The sequence below is a fragment of the Acanthisitta chloris genome, unplaced genomic scaffold (genome assembly GCF_000695815.1).
Source record: "Acanthisitta chloris isolate BGI_N310 unplaced genomic scaffold, ASM69581v1 scaffold5731, whole genome shotgun sequence".
NCBI classification, from domain to species: Eukaryota; Metazoa; Chordata; class Aves; order Passeriformes; family Acanthisittidae; genus Acanthisitta; species Acanthisitta chloris.
This window is the reverse complement of record NW_008654365.1, coordinates 126918-149429: the sequence shown is the minus strand read 5'-3', so window position 1 is coordinate 149429 and position 22512 is coordinate 126918. Positions and strand designations below refer to the sequence as shown.

General features: G+C 43.1%; 1 protein-coding gene across 2 annotated transcripts in view; it reads right to left on the bottom strand.

Annotated features, from left to right (window-relative positions):
- Positions 1 to 15143: 15143 nt before the first annotated feature.
- SCML4 (sex comb on midleg-like 4 (Drosophila)) overlaps positions 15144 to 22512 on the bottom strand; it is a 44039-nt gene continuing 36670 nt past the window's right edge. For both annotated transcript variants that reach the window (XM_009083480.1, XM_009083481.1), the window contains exons 6-7: positions 20277 to 20422; positions 15144 to 15269 (exon numbers count right to left, since the gene is read on the bottom strand). In XM_009083480.1, the coding sequence (XP_009081728.1) occupies positions 15144 to 15269; positions 20277 to 20422 (272 nt within the window). The remainder of the gene's footprint in view (positions 15270 to 20276; positions 20423 to 22512) is intronic.

Here is a 22512-nt window from a genome sequence, read left to right as displayed (position 1 = left end):
TTTGGTTGGTTGGTTGGGGTTTTTTTGTTTGTATTTTTTGTTTTTTCTTTGTTGTTTCAGCATTTTCCCTTTTTGCTTACAATTCCTGTCATTCCTATTTTCTCCCGGTCTCAAGCAATACCACCAGTTCCCAGTCTCTCATTTTTTTCCATGCTTTTGTCCATTCTCCTACCACCCTTTTGCCCTAGACCCAGCTCTCCACGCCCTGCTCAGGATGCATCTTACTCCCTCATGCTCTCTAGGCACTAACAGGGCACTGAGCAAGTCAACAAAGGATGTGTATGTTCTTTCTCTTTGCTTCTGTGCCAGATGTCAAAGTGGTCTACACACAGCTGGGAAGGGAAGTCCTGCTCAGCCATCGGTGGCGTGTGTGCAATCAAGATGGCATTGGCAGATAGATGTGTTCACTGGAATGAGTCTCATTGCCAGGACATGAACAGAGGTTGTTTTTTTCCCCAGAGCTCTCACACAGACAGATCTTGAAATTATTTACAGAGTTGGAGAAGTGCATAATGTTGCCTCCAGAGTAAATCTTTGCTGAACTGGAGCTCTCTGATCTTTCTCCTGGATGTGCAGAGTGAGACAAGGGCATGGGAAGCAACTCCTGTCTCCCAATAGCATCTTTCAGCTTAATAACTCATCTTGCCTGGGAGTAATTTTTAACCAGAAGTTTTTATCAAAATGAAGGCAAATGAAAATCCTTGCCAAATATGTTCAGCGTAAACTACCATGGCAAAGGTGGACAGGCTTTCCTTGATGGGATCTGAAAAACCTGAAACACTTCCATATTACACTCCCCTTTAGCCCAGTAACACCAGGTAAGCGACAGCAGGGGCTGTGCAAAACTTCATCACCTGCCATATCCCAGCTCTTGGACCACAGATTCCTGACAGATGTGCAAGGAGCAGACAGTTGTAAGAGCAAATGACTGGTCTTATGTGGGGGAGGACAGCCAGTCCCCTGTTGCCATCACACTGGGTAATTAGGGGAAGTATAAGTCTGCTATGCATAGCAATTTACACAACAATTACAGAAGGCATCCAGATCTTTTGTTTGCTTTGCACCACCAGTTTTGGCAAATGGTGTTTCACTCTCTCCATATATATTCATGTATATATTTTTACATACACATGTCTATATATGTATATAGACAAATATATATATATATTCATCCATTGACTGAGATCTAAATCCTGATCTGTTTTCTGTGCAAGGCAGGAATGTTGATGTCTTATTTCCTTACGTGGTTCCTTGTGGAGCTTGGACGTGAGGCCCAGCTGGGATCTTTAGACAGAATAGTAAATGAAAGTGCCTCATGGCCCATGTTATTCAGTGATCTTGCAGATCAATGCTGGCTTCCTGAAGTCCAGTCTACTCTATATATTTCATATAATCAAAGGAAGGACCTTTTTCCCTCCCCCCAGTATTTATTACAGACAGTGTCTGAGCTTCAAACCAAGACGATGGAGCACTCTGCAGACACATAAACCAACGATGAAGTTAAATTGCTTCACCTTAGAAACCAGACTCTAAATGACTTCAGACAGCTTCTAAGTATATTCAGTCTGAAGGAAAACTTTCTTCTGGCTTTAAAGCCTGGAGATAAAAGAGCTGTCTGGTGTAAAAAAGCAAATTTCTCCTAGTCAAAAGAGCCCCAAATGCTGCACTTGATTGTATAGGGGCACAAGGGAAGCATATGGCTGAGGTCAGGCTTGTTGTGTGAACTGGGTCCTAATGCACCGACCCACTGGGAGTGTGAGCATCCATACTAGGGGAGAGACCCTGTGGCTTCCTCTCCTAGCAGGAGTTGGCTCAGGCCCAGTCCTGTGGACTCTGCCAAGGCCTTTGGCCACTCAGCACCAGGACATGTACTTTCCTGCTCTTTCTCCTGTCCCTTGAATGGAGGTGCAGTGACAAGCCACAGCTGGGGATGAGCAGCAGCTTGGTTGATATATATCTCACAAGCCTTCATTTTTGGTCTTAGCATGAGAAGGAATAGCATAAGAACAATTTTTAAACATTTTTAAAGTCTACCTTAGATTTAGGATTCTGAAAGAGGGACCAGAATCAATGAAATCAAGGGGTGTCCTGAACCCACTTTTCTTTAGTAGAATCCTTTGGACACATTCATCTACGTGTTCTGTAACATTAGGTTTTGCAGCTGATTTCTATCTGATTATGGAGAGCAATAAGAAGATAGGACCCAAAGACTATTATCCAGAGTCTGTTCTTGCTTTCACTGATGTGGATGGCAAACTGACTTCAAGGGAATCTTCATCATGCTGTAGTGTTGATATCATCTTAGAGGAAAGTGTAATTAAAGGGCTAAAAAGAGGGAAATCATTCAAGGCAATGTATTTCTTGGATAGCTAGAGCTGACTCTACATAACAGGGAAAGCATTTCTTATTTTCTAGGGGAAGTTTTTTTATGGTAGTTGAGCTGAGGGTTTTTTGGCTCATTTCCAGGCTTTTTTATTGAGACATTGCTGGAGCATTCCACTAGCTGCCAGTGTGTAAAGTGGGCAGATCAACCTTGAAATATTATGGTCTTGGGACAAATTTTTCTCTTGTTTTCTCCCCAGTGTAAATCCAGAATAACAGTAATGACTTCGGCTGAGCCACCTCAGATTTACATCAACATAAATGAGAGCAAGGTCTGCTCATGCAGATGCAGCCTGAGGGATTAGGCATCCGCCTGTGTGTTGTACCCTTGCTTCAAACTGGCACCCTAGCCTTAATTCAGTGGAGAACCAAAGAAACTGCTTGCCCTGCAAATGAGCATTGATGCTAACGTATTGCAGTGGGGATTTATCAACAGGCTGACACCTCAGTATCCATTTCTTATTTGCATAGCAGAGAAATGTGCATAAAAATGTGAGATTACTTCTGCACTGGTCAGGATAGGAGGTAATTCTGGCACTAGCAGAGCTGCAGGCACAGCCACAGGGAACTCGGTAGGTGAAAGTGCTTTGTGTGTTGAACACAATGAATATTGCAAGTGTGTAAAGACTGAGACATGGTCCTTATTTAAAAAATAAGGTTTATTAGATAAAACATACATAGAACCAAGTAAGTCCAATTCTTTAGTAAAAATACAGAAATCATTTTGCAATAGTAAAAGAAAGTACTGGCTTTTTTTTTCTATGAAACATAAATCTGAAGGTTTGGGACCTTTTTACTTTATCACAGCTGGTCCCCTTCCATGCTACATTCTTAAACATACTGCATCAAATTGTGAAACCCAAGCAAAAGTCTATTGTACAAAATTAAGAACATTTAGACCAGTAATACTCAGCTTAATTAAGATGCAAACAGTAGCATTCAGCACAAGGAACAGGCAATATACAGCTATACATTAAAACATGCCTCTAAATAGTGACAGAGCATCCACTGGAAGGAATAAGTTACAGTCAATAAAAACAATGTCTGAGGAAATAAAAAAGGAATCACAGTTTGACACTATATTTGTTAAATGGCTGCATGTGTATTGAAACACTGCACACATGAGAATGAATATATTGGACCCACCCATAGAGAACATGCTAAATTGACAGCTATTATTTTGCTGGGATGCATGAATATGCATGAGGTGTACATATGGTGGGCAGGTGCATATCTGTGTACACACATCAGGCCTGTGAGTACATACACAGAGAAAGGCACACACACCTCCACAGCTGAAGACAAATCACTTCCATAAAACCCTTTGAGGCAGGGTGAGAGCAATACTAATGCGCTGTTTGTCATAATCGCGCTGCTCCTGGGACTCCAGGCATTTTATTTGCCTGTTATTCCCACCCATAAGTTCCACATTCATTTTACCTCAGCTCTCCCTTGTTTGCATATTCGCAAAGTGAATACAAAACTACTCAATATAATGCAATGTTCACTTGTTAGAGATGATTTATTTGGGGAGGTTTTGATAGCTGAGAAACGGCAAAGTGTGGAAGGGTTTGCATTGCTTTTCCAAGAAGTGGAACTAAGGGGAAGATGTCTTTTCCCTGATTATCGTTAGCATCGTATGGTAGTCCTGGCATAATTAATAATATACCCTCTATGTCTTTAGTAAGAATTCTTGGTCGAAGATTGAGGAGATTTGCATTAAGAAAAGTCATAACCAACTATGTAGACATCTAAGCAGTCCAAATTGTTATCACTTCACGGCAGTAATAGAAAAATAAAGTATTACTAAAATATGGTGCTAAGTAAAATGAGTGAAGAGCAGAACGAACACTAAGTGAAAGAACTACTCAGGATTCACAGAATTAGAAATTACTTAGATTCAGCATGTCAAGCATTCAACTTGAGACAAAGCTCAAGACTCATGGCAGTGATACAATTGTGCAGGCTTGGCATTGAATGGCATTGCTGCATGGGGACCTTGAAACTGCCTGCAGGGTAAGATGCTTTCTTGTTCCTCTCTCATGAAAAGGAAGCAAAATAAAACGGTGCTAAGGCAAAGATATGTAATGGATAAACACAGCAATCCTGACTGGTCTCTCACCAGTGACAGCACTGACGCTGGTGGGGATGGTCTAGGTTTATACCAGCATCAGGAAAGAAGCATCCAAGGAAGCTTTACACACAGTCAAACACCCTGGCAAGCTGAGTGGTGCTGTGTGTTGGGTGGCTGCGCTGTGGGGAGCTGACACAGTCTTTTCTTTCCAAGGAGACACGCAGGCAGCATCATTCCTGTTGTCCCACTAACAAAGTCCTACTGCCAGTATAAATAAATAAATAAATAAACCCCACTGCCTTTTGCCATCAAGGGTAGAGTAGGATCCTGGTGACACCAGCATGGCAGTGCCAACTGGAGTCAAACCAGGCAGAATGATGAAGAGAGGTGGGACAGCCTGAGCCAAGGACTTTTAAAAGACATCAGCCTTATATACACCTCACATCGAGTCGTGGAATCATAGAATAGTTTGATTAAGTCAAGTCAGCATCATTCAAGCCCATAATCTTATCATGACAGCACATTTTTATTAAAAAGGAAATCTCATTATTTACACTCTATTTTTAATATACAGGCTGGCAGGTGAAGGCAGCCTGGTGAGCTGCTGCATGCAAGCTGATTTCTCTGTTCTGAGAGCAGTCACCAAGGAGAAGCCTGTGCTGTGTGCTGGACAGGCTCCTGTTATCTCCTGTGGGATCTGGATGAGAGCAGTCACAAATGCATTTTTCTAATGATGTGAGATATTGTGTCTATCAGTAAGTGGTATAGGCTGTAATAAATTTGGAAGAGACAGAATGCAAGAAAGTGTGAGTTTGAACTCTTGATTGTAACCTAAGTGCTTGTATACTCAGGTTTTGTTCTCTCCAGCAGATCTTGTATATGCTTGAAAAAATTAAAATGCCTATATAGTCACTTGATATCTGATGTCCATTACAAAATATCTATTCCTAAACTTGTACAGTACTGGAAAAGAGATGCCATTCACCTTTCAAGGATAGTAGATACATAAAAAAGTCCAGCATTGTAAAATATCTGCAAGATGTGATGAAAACAGCACTACTTGTATAGCTGCTGCAGAAACTAAGGCTTATCTAGCAAATTACAGAACATTAAAAACCAAAGCTAACACACTTTGAGCCCAATTAGCAATACAAAAACTGATAGCTGCACATACATCAAAAAAAGCCCTGTACATGCTTCACTAGCCTTGGAAGCTAATGCTGAGGAGTTGAAATAGAGCTCAGAGCAGCAGTTAAAAAAAAAAAAAAAGTGTGAGCAGGAGTTGCTCTATTTTGTGGTCTGATTTAAGGCTGCCACTTTCCAGCTGGATAGAAACTGTTCTGCTCTCATCCTTCACACTGTTTGGAAACAGACACCCAGAGCCAAGATCTGATCTCATTCCCACTGGTAAAAGTATGCAGTAGCCCCACAGAAGCTACAGTCATTACTCTAAACTCACACTTGTGCATCCATGTGTAAATCTGCCCTGCGTTATTGCACGTAGTTCAGTATGAAGGATGATGCTGTAAATATTGAAATGCCAGTTGCCACACGGATTTTCTCACATCCTCAATGTAGGCTCACAAGCATGGCCTTCCCTCACTGCTGATTTTGTCTATCCCACCACCTCCTCCCAGCTGGCCAACAGCACTTCTCTTCTTCCTCCAGCCGGATGGCTCTTTCCTACCTTCTGTTGCCCTTATCATTGGCAATGGGCATCTCTTCTTTCCAACCAACTTTCTGATGCTGGCTGAAAGCAAGCTGGACCTTCTCCAGGCCTGGGGGAACAATGCTGGTGGCTCTGTGCTCAGCACACATCAGTGCTCACACCTGCCTAATGGTGTGGCATTTGCAGGGCCAAGCCTGCTCCATGTGGCCATCAGCAACAGGGTGGGGGCCAAGGATTCATCACAGTGAGCAGTGTAACTGGGACTGTTCAAAACAAGAAGCATTTAAGCAGCTTGAATATCAATAGGCAGCACAGAAGAAGATGGAAGCTACAGGGGAAAACTGCCCTCACCCTTCATAAAAGTTCTGAGCCTTTAATGAGGTATTTATTGCAAATAGTCATCAGCCAACTAGTTTAAAACCATCCTCAAAAAGTGCCTTTCATGCTGGTGAATGAAAGCAGTGGAAGGGTTTTTGTGTGAGATAAAGAGTATGTCAAAAGAAAATACAGACAACCTAATTCAAAGATGTCAGGACGTGATAGTCTTTGTCACAGCAGAACAGGTACAAGACTCTCCTGTGAAGGGCACTTGACTGAAAGGAAAGAAAGGGTTGCAGAAAACTAGAGAAAGAGATGGGAAATGGAAGAGCAGGGAAGAGCCAAAAGGTAGAAGAGGGGTTGCAGCAAGGGTGAAGATGGAAAGGAAGGAAAATAAGTGATGCTGCAAGAATGGAACAGAGGAGAAAAAATGGAAGCAACTACAGTGGGGGGGATAGGAATGGAAAGGGGTGGGAAGTTCCAGAGAAAAAGACTGGATAGTTAGAGGAAGACTAAGATGGAGAAGAATGAGTGCAGGCTGAAAGACTAACTGACCTTTAAAGGTCTATTTGGGTGCTGTTTTTCAGAAGCATAAGATGTAGGTAAGGGCTGTGTGAGGAGTAGGTTTGGTGTGGACAGCACAGGGAGGAAAGCTGGAATATGGTGAGAGCAGATAGTCTTGCAGGCAAGGCACTAGGTTCAACCAGGAGGTCCTGGCTTCACCAAAGTTCAGGTTTAAAAATGCTGGGAAGGAGGCAATACTGTTCACTTTCACAGAAGTTTTACTTCTTTTTTCTCAGTCTTCTGCTGTTTTCCACTCACATGACTGTAGGAAATTTGTGCCATCAACTTCTGTTTTCAGCATTTATCTGCAATAGGGAAGGAAAACTGCCTCTAGGAAACCCTTCTCCTTAGGTTGTCTCTTCTGCCTTATGAAGTTGTCAACTCTCTAGGGCAGACTGAGCATCTCATAGTATGCCTGCACAGCACCAGACACAATCCCTACATGTCGTCGTGACACACATACTGATAGTGGGTTTTGATAACAGCAACTGAACATGCTTGTATTTAAACTGTTAGTATTGTCAGAGGACAGATCAGATACTGATCTCATTTACCCTGGTAAAAATGTGGAATAACTCTACTAAATTGACAGTGTAAATAACTCTACTAAATTTAACTCTTCTGTTTACAAGCTCAATGGAAGTCTGGAATTCAGGTTGGCTTCTTGTAAGCATATAGACTGTGTAAGCAAGTGATTTTTTGCTCCTAGGTTTCTGAGAAGTGTAAAATTAAAAGCTGGTGTATGTTGACCTGCAACAGAGCTATTGCTAAAGCTGCTTTCTGAAGTTTTTTGTGCCACAAGAAAGAAAATAAAAAGATGTTTTTCTTTAAATACTAACGCTTACCAAGCTGATCAGAAGCTTTCTGGATGCTACAGCACATTAGAAAAGCCATGAAGAAGACAGATAGTTTTTAGAGACAGTCATTTGGTTCCAGTGGAACCTGGACACATGGATCAATTCACTATACTGCCACTACAGCAAATGCTCAGGGCCATAAAACACATTACAGATCAGGAAACCATCAAAGTGAGGGATAAAATTAGTCACTTGTCTTTCCCTGGCTTGGGTTCACCGCAATTCTGAAGTTCCTTTTCTCTCCTTCTGTGTTTCAGCTGAAAGGCACTGAAAGTTGTGAAACTGCTCCACCCTGAAATGCCCTCAGTCCTGTACCATTTGGACTTCAGGTTTTTCCCATTCCCCACACTTTCAGAGATATTTGACATTGCAAAGTTGATTGCATGTGTTTCATGTTTAAAAGGGGCACCATGATCCCGGTTTTATATAACACTAAGGAAAAACTGGGTAATAAAGACATATTATGCTATGCAGGGTAAGTTCAGTACAGACCTGGAGACAGGGAACAAACTCCATGGGAACCCCAATGAAGCCTAGGACTTTCCCATTTTTGATGCCCATCGTTTCTAGATGTTCTACCCTGTATTATTTCACTTGCTCCACAGCCTGTGTGTGCAGCCAGGCAAGCCTCTCTGAGCAAAATACACACACTCACACATTCTCCTGTCCATCCTCAAATGCTGCTTTTTGGCAGCTGCCCATAGACCAAGAGGAGAAAGACTCTGCAGTCAGAGATGGAGTCTCTTCTGAAGTCCTGTGAGCTATTCCTGTAAGATTATGGCACTACCAAGAGACTCAACCGTTTGAAGTATGATGAAGTGCTGTGGATGCTGAAGGAGCCAAAAACTGTGGGTCACTGGGACTCGTTTTGAAAAGTTTTATTTTTAAATTCCACCTTGGGCTTTGCCTCAGGAATGTGTGGAAATCTCCCAGCAAAGTCATGTTCAAATCAGGGTGAGTTTCTGCCTAGTGGCACAGCTGAAATCCACAGGGCACAGGCTCTGGTTTGCTCCAAAGTGGAAAACCCAAACTGCCCTCCATGAAACTCATAGCTAAAATATGAACCTAACTGGAGAAGGTGTTGGGGTCAGGTAGAGGTGCAGCTGGAAGAACTCTCTACCAGGAAGCTCACAGCTCCCCTGGGAGCAGGGGAGAGGGGCTGGCCAGCAGCGGCTGTCTCTGCTCTTTGGAAGGGAGGATGAAATAGCTTCTTAGGCTCTAGTTACTATGGGACGTGGCTGAAGCTTGACCTGGTTTATGAGCCAAGCCCCAGTCTCATGAATTCAATAGGAAAACTGATGTGGACCTCAGTGGGACCTGGGTTTGGCTGAACATGCTTTATTTAGCATCTTGAGTGAGGGAAACATTTTTCTTTAGATTACAATTGAAAGATTCTTGGGTTTCAGCTTAAGTCTTATGGTGGCAGTGTATTGCATACTCATATTTCTTTCTTCTCCTTTAATAAATCACATTTCTCCTGCACTTAGCCTCTGACCAAAACCTGTCTGCATGAACTGCAATAAACCTGGCTGGTCAGCGATGTCTCTGCTGAAAGCAATTCCCTCCAACCACACCATGCATGCACCAGCTGCCCCCCAGGCTGCCACATCCCCCCTACCTTTTACTCCAGGTACCTGGTGGGGAGCAGAGGCTTTGGGAGTGAAGGGAGACAGTAAATTCACATTTGTGTAGCTGTACTTCTGAGGCACAGGGATTTGCTGGAGCTGGAGCCAGAATGTGTGAGCTGTGCTCGAGTCTATCAGATTTGTGAAGTACAGATGTGATAATTCCGCTGCAACCACAAAAGAATTTACAACAGGAAGCATTGCAGCTGTTGCTTATTAGCATTAGTACAAATTACGCAAAGCAAATTGTTAGCAGACGTGTTTCCATAATATTTAACTCATGGCAGTGAATAAAAGTGGTGCTTTTTCAAGCAGAATTCTAGATTCCCAAGGGATTTCCAATTGTCTATGCAGGGAGCATGGATTAGAGGGCAGCATGCAACTATTGCAAGGCATCAGAGGCAATGTATGCAGCAACTTGTCTGCTTTCTCTGGCAAAGGTGTGTGAATTTGGGACTATATTTCTTGGTGAGAAAAGGAAAATCCCTGTGGCTCCATATGACCCAGTTGCCAGCGATGGGGTGTGATGTTGTGTGGGTGTTGTGTTTTAACTCTGCCCCAGCCAAAACCAGCACATTCTGCCCCATTATGAAGCTGCTGTAGTAAAGTTCTGCACACAGAAGTGCTTGGAAAGGAAAGGAGGATCTTGCTGACCTGTCATTTCCCTGAATTTTTGCCCCCAGTGTGCTTATTATGACTTACTTCCCTAGCAACCTCAAGCCTGTTGATGTGGAAGCAGCCTGTGCCAACAGAACAGTCCCATAACACAAGCTCAAAAAGGTGGATTTGGAGACAAAATGCACACAGCAACAGGCTGAACGTGCAGACTGAAACTCTGGGATGCAACCCATGTAAAACTGAGAGGAAAATCCCCCAGACCAAATCCCTGGACATGGCACCTCTCTCCAGCCAAACCAGTTTCAAACCAGGGTAGCAGCTGGTTTCATCCTTCCGTACCAGCTGCCTTGCTGGACCAGCCAGCAGCAGGCAGTCCTCTAGGGCACCTCATCCACCTCCCTCCCTGCTGCTTGGGAAAATGCTGATCAGCTGGCCCTGGGGAGGGGAGATGCAGTTCAGCAAGGGGAAGTGTCTGAAAAGCATTTAATTTTAATTAATAAAAAGGGAGCATTTAATTCTTACCTCCCTCCCTGGTGCCAAGGAAGGACTGGGTGTATCCAGGACTGGGTCTGACCTTGGAGATCCTCCTCCGTGGGGTGAGCTGGGGGGTCACTCATGTGTTCCTGGAGGGACCAGGTGGATCTCCCTCCTGATGTCTTTTTTCAAATAGAAGCCATTCAGATGAAAAGAGAGAGAAGGGAGTGGGGGGAAAGAAGGCACTGACTAATTAACTGAAGGTTTTGCGTATGTTTTGGGGAGGTAAGAGCTGACAGATTGTTCCCTGAGCTTGAGCAGCTGGAGATAGGAGGGTGCTGCACCCCGTGGGAAGGAAGGGACCAGAGGTGGCTGTGCCAGGGCAGGAGGAAAGGCAAAGGCAATCCATGGCTGCAGCAGTCAGGGCCGGACTTGGGAGCTTCTCCCTCTCGGAAACTGTACACCTGCTCCCCTGCTGACATTTCATCCTGACTTGCCTGAGCAGCACTGGCTGAGCTGGAGGATGATTTGTGCTACTGCTGGTGATCCAACAGAGGCATCTTTTCACACAAAAACTTCATCAGCCATTTTCCTATAGTTTTACTAATTATTGCTGGTTTTGCTAATAATGCTCTGTTTGCTCTCTCACAGCTATCCATTCTTTCAGAAGGAAGGAGGTGTAACTCATGAAGACTGCTGACAACCGATAGAAATCCAGCAATCAGTTTAAAGGCAGAGTGATGCTTCACATGCCAGTCCCAAGGGTTCCTGACTGCATTAATCACGTTGAGCGAAGCTGCTAACTCTGCAAAGGCTGCGTGAGCTCCTCAGCCTGCCAAGCAAGACAGTGGGCTCAGAGAAGTGGAGGCATTCCCAGAGGCATTTCTTGAAACAGGTTTGGCTAAGGGAAGGAGGCATTTGCTGGTGTGAGAGAAGAAACTGTGATGGCAGGTGGATGGGAAGGCAGCAAGGCTGGACTGTGTTGGCAGCTGAGGCTGAGCTGGTCAGCCTTGCCTGATGCAAGAAGCTGATCTGCCAGGGAGCACTGGCTCTGTGCTCCAAACACCCTGTAACTGTCACTTGAGCAAGGGAAGAGTAGTCCCCAAGTCCTTGGACTTTGATTGCTTGCTTGCTTCTTTTTTTTTAAAAAAAGTGAAAGTTCACAAAGTATTAAAACTGCCTGAAGCAACCAAAGTGCCTTTTGATCCAGCTATAAGTGCTTAGAAGTAGAAAAGAGGCACGTGTTGCTTTTAAGGGTATCACACATGCACACACCTGTTGGGAACAGTTAAAAAATATAACTGGATTGGCTACAGTCTGAAGTGAGAGCTGCAAATGAAATAGCAAATGAAATAATTTGTACAAGTGATGTGTAAAGTGGCAGCTAATGGAGAAGCAGCTCAAGTGAATGTTCCGGTTCTTTGGTGCTTGTTCTGAGGAAATGGCCTGACACCCTCAGCACAGCAGAGCTGCTTAACTACTTTCACTGACAAGACTTGAAAGAGAAAAATGAGTTACAATTGCAATATTACTGCAATAAGGTTTGACTCCTAATTGCCTCTCAGTGAAAAAAAACCCCACCACCATGCAATGAGAAATTTTGGTTATGAGCATTACTTACATGTAAAATTAATCCACTAACTCCCTCCCCTGTAAAAACCAGAACATTAAATATCACGGCCTGGACTGTCCTGGTGTACCTACAAGTGTCATATCAAATGAGATAGCACCACTGAGTGTATACATCAGATAATACAGGAAAACTCTTTTGGCATATTCAATCATATGTATGAACATCATTGCCACCTTGGAGTCTATTAATACTGTGTTGGTATGATCAGCCCTCTTGGCTGTAACGCCCAGAGTAGAGGGGTGGATGGAAGAGGTGAGACACAGAACAGAATGGGAAGGATTCCTGCTCAGAAGAGTCTAGTTCTGAGTTGTTGTTTTTTTTCCCTAGACTCAGAACAAAATGTGAGACTACAGATTCTCCAGGAAAATACAATAAAATACAAAATTCTACTTGGAACAAAAATGTTCCATTTCCAAAATGTCAGAATGATGTTTTGACATTACTGAAAGCTGTAGTTTCAGTTAAATAGAATTTAACATTAGAAAGTGACATGCTTTTATGAAGAGTTTTGATTTTGACAAAGTGGGATTTTCCAGCATTGAAGCCATCTGAAAAAAAGTCTAACCAGCTCTGACTACTGATACATTACAGTAAGGTGTGGTTTTAAGAGGTGGAATTAAAATCACCTTTTGAAAAAGGAGAGAAGCTAAGTTAAAATTATGGGAAAAAACACCAAAAGGACTCTCTGAAGGTGACATTACTAATACAGCAAGACTTTTACATATTTTGAGAATCTTCATGGGGAAAATCTCCCCAGTTTTAAAAAGAATGTAAGAGTTAAAGTTGACCTGTACAGGTTTGATGTTGATGGGAAGTCACCTCAGCCTCAACCAGACAGCTGGCTGAACAGATCACCATTCTTTATACTACAGGTACAGAGTGATGTGTATGGGTGTTATGTTCCAAGCATTGGCACATTGAGAATTTAATCTCCCAATAGTATATGACTTTTCATCTAATACAGTTGTTCAGCTGTTCCTATTAAGGGTGTTTCAGCATGCAGACAGGATTTGCTGAAAGCTGGTCAGTCCTGTAAAGATCCAATCCTGCAAATTCATGACAATTTTTTAATTTGGTGGAGTAGTCCCCAAGAGTTTAGTGAAAGTCTAATAGGACATGGTTTCTCATATTTTTAAGGATTTTCAGGATTAGGCCTTGAATGTGTCTTTTTGTAGGAGTTCTAGTCTAGCAACATGCATCAAGTTGAGTTTTATTCCATGAGGTATTTTTGGCAACATTCTTTTCTACATAAATAGGGTCAGGCAGTACATCTTGCATATTGTCAGGACCCTGTCTCTCAATTCAGTTGAGCTAACTAGCTCTAAAATCACCTGCATGACTTACAAACACTTGCTACCTCTCCTTGTCATGCACTAAGGGTCTAAGTGATATGGATGTGTCCCTTTGTAGTCCTTTGTGAATGAAAACAAGGACATATGCCCATTCCACAGATTACTTCCTCAGCCTGAGACCTGTCCTTCCCCCCCGGCTACACGGAGTTATCAATGAACACCGTTTAGATTAGTGTAAGAGGCAGAAGTGAATTTTTAATTCACTTGAGACAGAAAGTCCAGCACATCTGTCTGTGTCCTGAAAGCTGCAGCACAATCAGGAACCAAACCTACAGCATCTGTCCTGGAATCTGGTCATCATTGCAAAGTGCAGAGATGGTCCTCGTGAGGAACATTCCCATCCATCTCACTCACTTTTTTAAAGATGCAAACAAAAACAAACCCAGAAATTCCTTTTTTTTTTTTTTTCTTAGAGTGGCACAAACTGTGTGCCAGACTGAAAGGGCTCAGGGAAGGGATCTGACAGCTGTGTGCACCAGACACCGTGGGAGCCATCCACCCTCTCTTCGGTGCAACGGGAAACATCCTGTCAGAGACACTCTCTGCGTTTGGGCTTTTCTTGAATTAATTATCTGTAAACGGTGACGGGCTTATCCTGCTGGGAGCCGGGGCTTCCTTGGCGGTATTTACGGATGTGCTCGATAGGAGAGTCGTGATGGTCAAAGCTCATCAGACAGAAAGCAGCATGGCATCGGAGCTCCAGCCTCAAGGCTGTTAGGGCTGCTCCCTCTAGTGGGAAAATGTACTTTAACTGGTTAAAAAAAACCCTATCCCCTTTTCTTATTTTTTCTTTTCTTTTCTTTTCTTTTCTTTTCTTTTCTTTTCTTTTCTTTTCTTTTCTTTTCTTTTCTTTTCTTTTCTTTTCTTTTCTTTTCTTTTCTTTTCTTTTCTTTTCTTTTCTTTTCTTTTCTTTTCTTTTCTTTTCTTTTCTTTTCTTTTCTTTTCTTTTCTTTTCTTTTCTTTTCTTTTCTTTTCTTTTCTTTTCTTTTCTTTTCTTTTCTTTTCTTTTCTTTTCCTTTCCCTTTCCTTCTCTTCCCTTTCCTTTTCTTCTCTTTCCTTTTCTTTCCTGAATAATTCAAGTTTCCCAGATAGTGCAAGATGGGGAAGTTCCCATCAGACAATAGGTGACCAATGCTGCAATTTTCCAGCCCTTGAGCATGGGTAGAGCTGGCACGAAGCTGATGCAGCTCAGAGGTTACTCCTCCGAGTCAGACCCGTGGCAAGTGAGGGATTCTTTGTTTGTCTTCTAGAAGTCCTCAGCATATGCCATAGCTGTGTTTGGTTTTGATTTCCGACTTCTGATTACAAAAATAGGACTTACTATAATCATAATAATATTAATGATACAAAATAATTATTGTAATTATATACTTTTTGGCAAATTATTAACACAAAGCAGCCCAAAAGATCCCATTGGATTAAAAAAAGTTGACAATGCATAAATGTTAAAAAAGACAAAGTCTCTGTTGAAAAAAAGAAGGAAAAGCAATCTGCAAAGGAATGCATTTCTGTAAGGCAACGTGTTACCTCTAGTTTTCCGTCCAGATTTAGCTCAGATTCTGTTGTTCAAGAGATTGTTAGAACTTGGTTTGCTTGAGCTTATCAATGTGGTAACACAGTTTCAGCGCAGGTCCCAGTTTCAACCCCAGGTATTTCATGATCATGTCGCTTTTCAGCAGTAACAAAGCATTGCCATCAATCTCCTGGTTTCAAAAGAGAGAAAGAGAATGGAAACGTGTTAACCCCCTTCCAGGGCTGCATCCTGACACGTTAAGCAAGGTGAGTCAGAAACAGTGTGTCTTTTAGGGTAGCGCACGCTGAAATCTCATGCATTTTGAAGTCTCACTTTAAAAAAGGGGATTTGAGGTACGATAGAAGGAAGCTGTAAAGGAAGGTTTAATTAATTGCAGCTTTTTATTGTTCAAGGAACTATAAGATTTATCTGAGGTTTCAATTATTTTGCAAGTAGAATGAGGATTTTTTAAAAAAATCAGGTTTGGTCGAAGCCCAATTCTAAGAAAACCCAGTCAGCCTTGAGAGAAAGGAATGAGTGATGGAGAGAGAGGGGGATGTGACCACATGAACTGCTAATAGGACACCTCTAGATCTCAGTTCCAGCTTTGCTCCTGGCTACCTGTGTGTTTCACATATCTCCAGTATACTCACATCCAGTGAGGTGTGTGTATGCATATGGGTTTTTTCTTAAACTGAAGACAGTAGTAACTTGCTTATTTCATTGCATTTATTAATACAATTCGTTAAATTTTAATTTAACCCTCATGTAAGTGGAGGAAATTGCCACCAAGTTAATTTGTTTATCCCAGACCTGTTGGCTTAAAAACACTCTGAAATTACAAAGTGCTGTACTGAGCACAAAGGAGTCTGAGTACACAAAGACACTCTCTTTTGCTAGGGACTGCAGAACACAGAAGGACTCAGAGCTTGTGTGTTTTCTCCTGACTGTTAGTAGATCTGCTAAAAATTACTTCCCCTCCTCACAGTTTCCAGCACACTTAGATACTCAGACCATCAGAGCTAAAACATCACAAGTGCTCTGTGTATGTGCATACACACCAATGCCATATACATTGTGTTCTATGATTCTGATCATCAGATCTTTTCCCTGTGATCCATTACCTACTAATTAAGCAATACTATGGATCCTAATTTTCGCTGATCATTATTATTCCATTCAGCAGGTGATTTAGCTGATGAGCAGTTAAGGTCATTTTCTGATTAACTCAATCAATTAATGCTCTTCATTTTGCAACCCCCACTCTATCCATAATAGAAACTGCCTTCACCTTCCCCCTCTCCTTCCCATTATTTTAAGGAAGCTAAGGTAAAGTAAGAATGTGTTACATATAATTACTATTTGCATAAGAAATAGAAAAAGAGCTCCTGTAACTGTGGTGCCATAGGGTAAAAACATTGTCAAGGGCTGGGTGCAGAGGCAGCTGTTCCTAAATGTTGAGCTCAGCATTTTATTATTTCCATTATTATTACTGTGTAGGGGTTAAAATTAAACTCCATGACAATAGTATGCCAGAGGGAGCATTCGTATCCAATTAAATATCCCTTATTAGCCATGCCCCTGTGCAGATTGTTGGCTGGACTTCTTTACAGTATTACTGTGTCAGCCCTTTTAAAAATATTCTAAAATTGAAGGATTTAATAGCATAGTCCCCACATCTGAAACAGCCCCACCAGAAGATCTTGAACCAGGTCTGGAGCTGGTAAAATTCAGTGCAATTAGCTTGTTTCACATGAGCTGAGATGTGGCACACTACAAGTCAGAATATTACAGGAGATCATTGCTATGTTCCTTCAAGTGGATGGACACAGCAAACATGAGCTGCAAGATCATGACGCAGTGGATATGGGTATACAGTTTCCACCTGCACAAGTGAATATTACTGTGTTTGTGCCAGCTTCTTGCAGCACTTGTTCTGAGGTTATTGTTCCAAAAGCAGAGTAGCCTCTAAACATGCCATGTTCCATGCAAACCAGAATTGCACCTGGTGGTGGGTGTACCCCAGATTGAGGGGCACCTCTTTCTCTTTCAGTGAGAAAGATGAAAGTACCCATCTTCATGGGTGTTTAAGCACTTCATTTGAAGTCAAATCAAAGACTTCAGGATCTATATTCTGCCTGAGAAATACTTGCATATATCCCTTCTTTGGTATTCTGCAGCCTCATGAACAGACACCAGCCCTGGTAAGGCCTCCACTTGTGACAGGAGTGCAGCAAGTGGCAGCTCAGTGATCAGTGCTCAGGCACTTGAGATGAAAGTGTAGAGAAAGACACATACTCCTAAGTCTGATGTCTAGCACTGTCAGAAATAGGTTGGTATTTGGATATGTTAAACTCAAAGTTTTTTGTCTTCTTCATACATGCATTTGCCAATCACTGGCCATAATTGAACTGTCAGACCATAACATTGCTTCAATCCCTTCCAGTTTGAGTTTTCTACCTGATAATTCTCCATGTAACTTTTTCACCTCTTCCATTTCCCTTCCTCTAAGTCTTTCTATTGCTGATAGAGCACTGCATGGGGCTCTCACACACTGCTGGTCCGAGGTCCCTGACCAGGCTGCCAGGCTGCCTTCCATGAGACCAAAAGCTCTATCACTGATGAGCTCAGGTTTCCTTGGCACACAGACCAGCTGAGGGAGCAGGGAACAGCAGAGGGGAGCTAGTAAGAAGTTTCGTGACAGAGGTCTTTGGGTGTCTTAGCAAGAAGAAAAGCTTCTGCTTCTGGTAGGAGAGCAGAGACAGAGCCAGGGCATCCTGCAGTGCCTGTTGCGGCAGTGAAGGACGTGGGCTCCATGCTGGGAGAGCTCCAGGGACTGAGGTCAACACCCACATGGCTTCATAGAGAAGTGGGAAAGCACACTGCCTGCAAGCAGGATACATCCTCCAGCCTTTTATCCCTGCTGGTCCCACCAGCCTCTCTCTCCCAGTGTCATAGCTCAGAGGAGCTGATTGCCAACGCAACTCTTTTGGGTGGTAGCTTGGCCTTGTCAATGACAGTAAGTGCTTCTAAGTAAATTATGCACCTGCTTTACAGAAAGATTGAACATGCAGGAAGATACGGCTGAGGTTAATGGACTAATCACTTGTCTCTCACCCCTGGGGTCTTTGTGCTAATCCAGGTCGGTTTGAAGGTTGAAAAATTGCAGGGACATATATAACTCAAAGGTGTAATTGAATTGAATTGTGTGGCAATCTTACCCAGATTCTCACACCTATGGCATATTTTACAGGGAAACCAGTGATAAGTAGAGCCCATGGGTGCTGGGTGTGCAACAAAGGATGACAGGGACGGTCTTTAGTGGCCTTTCAGCTTGATCTCTTTGGTCACAGAGCAGCTGCAGTATCGTGGCAAGCTCCACTGCAGGTGACCCATGACTGCCTGGAACCTGCACTCCCCTGCTGCTCCATACAAACACATTGTGCCATCCTTTGCTACAAGTGGGAACTAGACAAAACCGGTGCACTGGCACTCTCCAGATTTACAAGATAAACGTTAAATGATTGGGGTTTTTCTTTTGGATCTACCTGTATGCCTCAGACCATGGCAGTGCTCTCTCCCTTGCACAAAGAGTTTTCTCTTGATGCACAGTCCCTTCTGATAGTCTCAGAAACTCATTCCAAAGCAAGTTCCTTCAAATCTGAAGGTGGCTTGTTTATCTGCCTGGTTGCCCACATGACCAACACAGGTCATGTTTTTGTTAATCAGCTTATAAGGCAGATCTGACTTCTCTGCAGAAGGCAGGAAAAGTAGGCCAGCACCTGACCTGCACTTGCAGATTTGGTCCCAGCACTACTGTGCCTGCTGTTGTTCTCAGCCCACTGGCCTGTCTACAGAATGCCAGATGGCCTCAATACCTGCCTAGGGTGAGCAGACACCAAGGCCTGTGTACATCTTCATTTTCATCTGCTCCTGAGTCACCTCTTCTTCCAGGGTCTGGAAACCCTGCATCCAGGGTGTAGCTGGAAGCCCATCATTTGTCTCCCTCAGCTTTTGTCTGCAGTCCCACATTCCCACCTGTCTCTGCTGGCACACAGGCAAGGAGTGGGACCTAGTGATCAAGCCATCTCGTTTGCTTTGCAACCTGAGGTGCTGTTCAGAACTCGGGGCTGGGGAGCAATTCTCATTTAGACCCAGGTCCAGGCACTTACATCCAAAGTTATGACCTCCAGCTGAACACAAACAAGTCACTTTCAGGGTAAAACCCATTTTTCATAGCCAGACTGAATTGATCAAGGAGAGATAGAGAAGGAGGCTGAAGATGCTAATAGATACTTTGGTGCCAAGTCCATATACAACCACAGAACAAGAAACTCCATCTCATACGGTCTTCCCCTTTACTAATTAAGGATAATATGATTTCCATCACTGGAGCTTGCCTCACAAAAACAACTATCATATCCTCCAGTGAGTCAGCAGGTCTGTTAAATTTGGTTATGTAGTTACATAATACTGAGGGGAAAAAGATTAAAAGCTTGGCTGTTTTGGGTTTCTCCTGCTAAGTATCTGGAGACACACAAAAAAAATGCTCTTCAGAGAAGAAACATAGATATCCTGTGAAAAAAAATTGTCATTTTGATGAGGCTTTTTTGTGCCAATCTGACAATGAAAAATGAGCACTAGATCCTCAGTGCTTTCTCTTAGGCTTGGCATAGAAATAGTTTATGCTGGAGTAGGTGGGAACAAATTGTGAGCATTTTCTAAACACACTATTTAGGGTCTCCCCCTGAACAATAAATGGAGTAGCATGACACAGCATAGCATAGCATAGCATAGTATAGAATAGGATAGAATAGGATTGTTTCAGTTGGAAGGGACCTACAATGATCATCTGGTCCAACAGCCTGAGCAATTCAGGGCTGACCAAGTTACAACACGTTATTAAGGGCATTTTCCAAAAGCCTCTAACACTGACAGGCTTGGGGCATCAAACACCTCTCCAGGAAGCCCATTCCAGTGTTTGACCATATTCTCAAGTAATACATCAAACTTCTTCAGCAAGAGCCTCCTAGAGGTGCTGAACTCCTTGCAGGGCCCTGTGTTCCTGTGTTCAACCTGGCTGAGCACAAACACTACCTACAGCGGTCAAAGGCAAGTGGGAGTACACGTGTGACATGTGCTGCTATCTCCTGGGACTTCAGTTACCAAGAAGTGGTAAAGGCAGCCTTCTACATACGTGTTTTCTGAAGAGCTCCACGTGGGGACCTAAAGCATGAGGATCTGCATCCTTCACAAACCAGACCACATCATCCACCGTCCAGGTCAAAGGATTCTTGCTTGATGGCCGAGCTGCATCTTGTCGTTCTGGTGAAGCACTTGAGGCTATCGGTGCAAAAAAGCCCACAACAGCACATTACAATGGCACACAGTGGTTTTCTTGGCTTGTGAGTGTGCAGGGGTTTGGCAGCCTAGCTGCAGCTTTGGACATTGGATCAGTGTGCAAGTATCAGCCTGAGATGGTGGGATAGGGAGAAAAGGGGGCTTGGAGCAGTTTCCGATCTGACTGCTTATTGGAAGACACGATCCCAGCTGGTGAATTGTGTTAAAAAACATGAAACCCTCAGGTTCCTGCTGGGGAAGGGAAAATGTGCCAGCTGCCAGGCTCTTAAACTGAGCTGCCCCTGCTGTCTGATCTGCAAGCAGCAGGGATCTTGGCTCAAGAAGACATCACCCTCCCACCTGCAGAGAAGATGCTTCAGCACTAAACAAAGGAGTTTACCACTGAAGGCAAAGCCTAGAAATAAAATCAGGATTTAGTAAATAGGTTCTTTTCTCTGCATTCAGATATTCATACTTAGAGTTTAACGGAACGTTTCCAGTCCATATCCTCCTAATCTTAGTCTCTCATGAAGCTGAGGGTCCCCAGTGAATGCCTATTTGGAAAGTTACTAAAACACACGAAGACGAACATTACACATGTGACTTTTTAATGGTATAAGCCCTGGATGATTTAAGGTCACTTCAGCTTGCTGTAGCTTTAAATCAAGTGAATAAAAGCACATTGGAATGAAAGTGCATTTATGTTTTTATTCTTAGTCTCTGCAGAATTATAAATCTCAACCTCCACCTGAATATAATTTGTACCCCACTTATGCTGCTTCACTCTGACAAGAACTATATTATGCTAGGTTATAGGAAAGCTCTTTCTGTTTGTTACATCCACACCAAGCAAACTTTGCACTAGCAGGCAGCAGGACACAGATATATAAAATCTTGCTTGCCCAAACCTGCTCATCTCTTTCTGTCAAGGCCCTGGTTTTTAAAGAGAGATGTGCAAATGGCAAGCAAACAAACTCTACAGTAGATCAGAAAGGAAACAGAATAGTGTATGTAGAGAGAGGCCACAGATACCTACACTGGAGCCTGGAGAAGCCCCAGGTAGCAAGGAGGCAGTCAGAACTGCTGAGGAGAGAAGGTATGAGATCTCCAGAGAAATACTGAGCTTACAGAGACAGATAAGATGTGTGAGAATCCCCATGCATGACTCAAGACACAATCCTAACGCATGTGAGTAAATGCACTGGGCTGGGTTTGTGGCTTTTGGAGGTTGTCGTTCCATTGACTTCAATAGAGCTCTGCTGAATCATATTAGCTGAGACCCTGCCCATATATGCCAAATAATGGTTATATGTGCATATTGGTCCTTTTTTCTTGTCACCATGCTCATCTTACAATATAATGTAATTAGGTATATTTTGCAGCTACAAAGGATGAACTCCAGAAAGTAGCAGTGCTATGAATGTGCAAATCTGGTCGATGGGCTTCATAATGGGATGAGATGTAAATATCATGATAATTGCACTCTCATTTGCTAAGTCACTGTTCTGGATATAAAGGACAAGGAATAGCCGCAGGTCCTTTTAATTAGACAGCGAGGACTGGTGTTCATATGGACTCAGGCGACCCTGGGCTCTGCTCACAGAATAAATGCAATACACAGTGGTACAGACACCATCTGGAGCCTTTGGCATGAAACAATGAAGACAAAGAGTGCAAAATGAACAGAGTAATCTTGGCCAACCACTGGATCATCAGTAACATCGAGGAACTTTGTCAGGGACAAGTGGGAGAACTGAGACTTGTCTTGGAGACAGAGGGGCGAGTATTTCTCCCCTGTGTGATCTGTCAGTGGTTTGGATGCCAGCTGATGGGTGACCAAAGGCTGGGGAGAAAACCAGGCTTTTGCAAACCAGCTGGAAAATAGAGGGAGGAGAGAAAGATTTGGCTGTGTCCAAAGGATTGCAGAAGTTTCTATGCTACTGCCATAACATGATCAGTGGAGATGTTGTGCCACTACTGAGGATCACATTTTTTCCCTTAAATTTGTATAAATGTAAGAAAAGCCCAGAGGGCTTAGCCTGGCATTCACACCTGGCACAGAAAGAGCAGCCCACAGCCCAGTGACTCCTGCC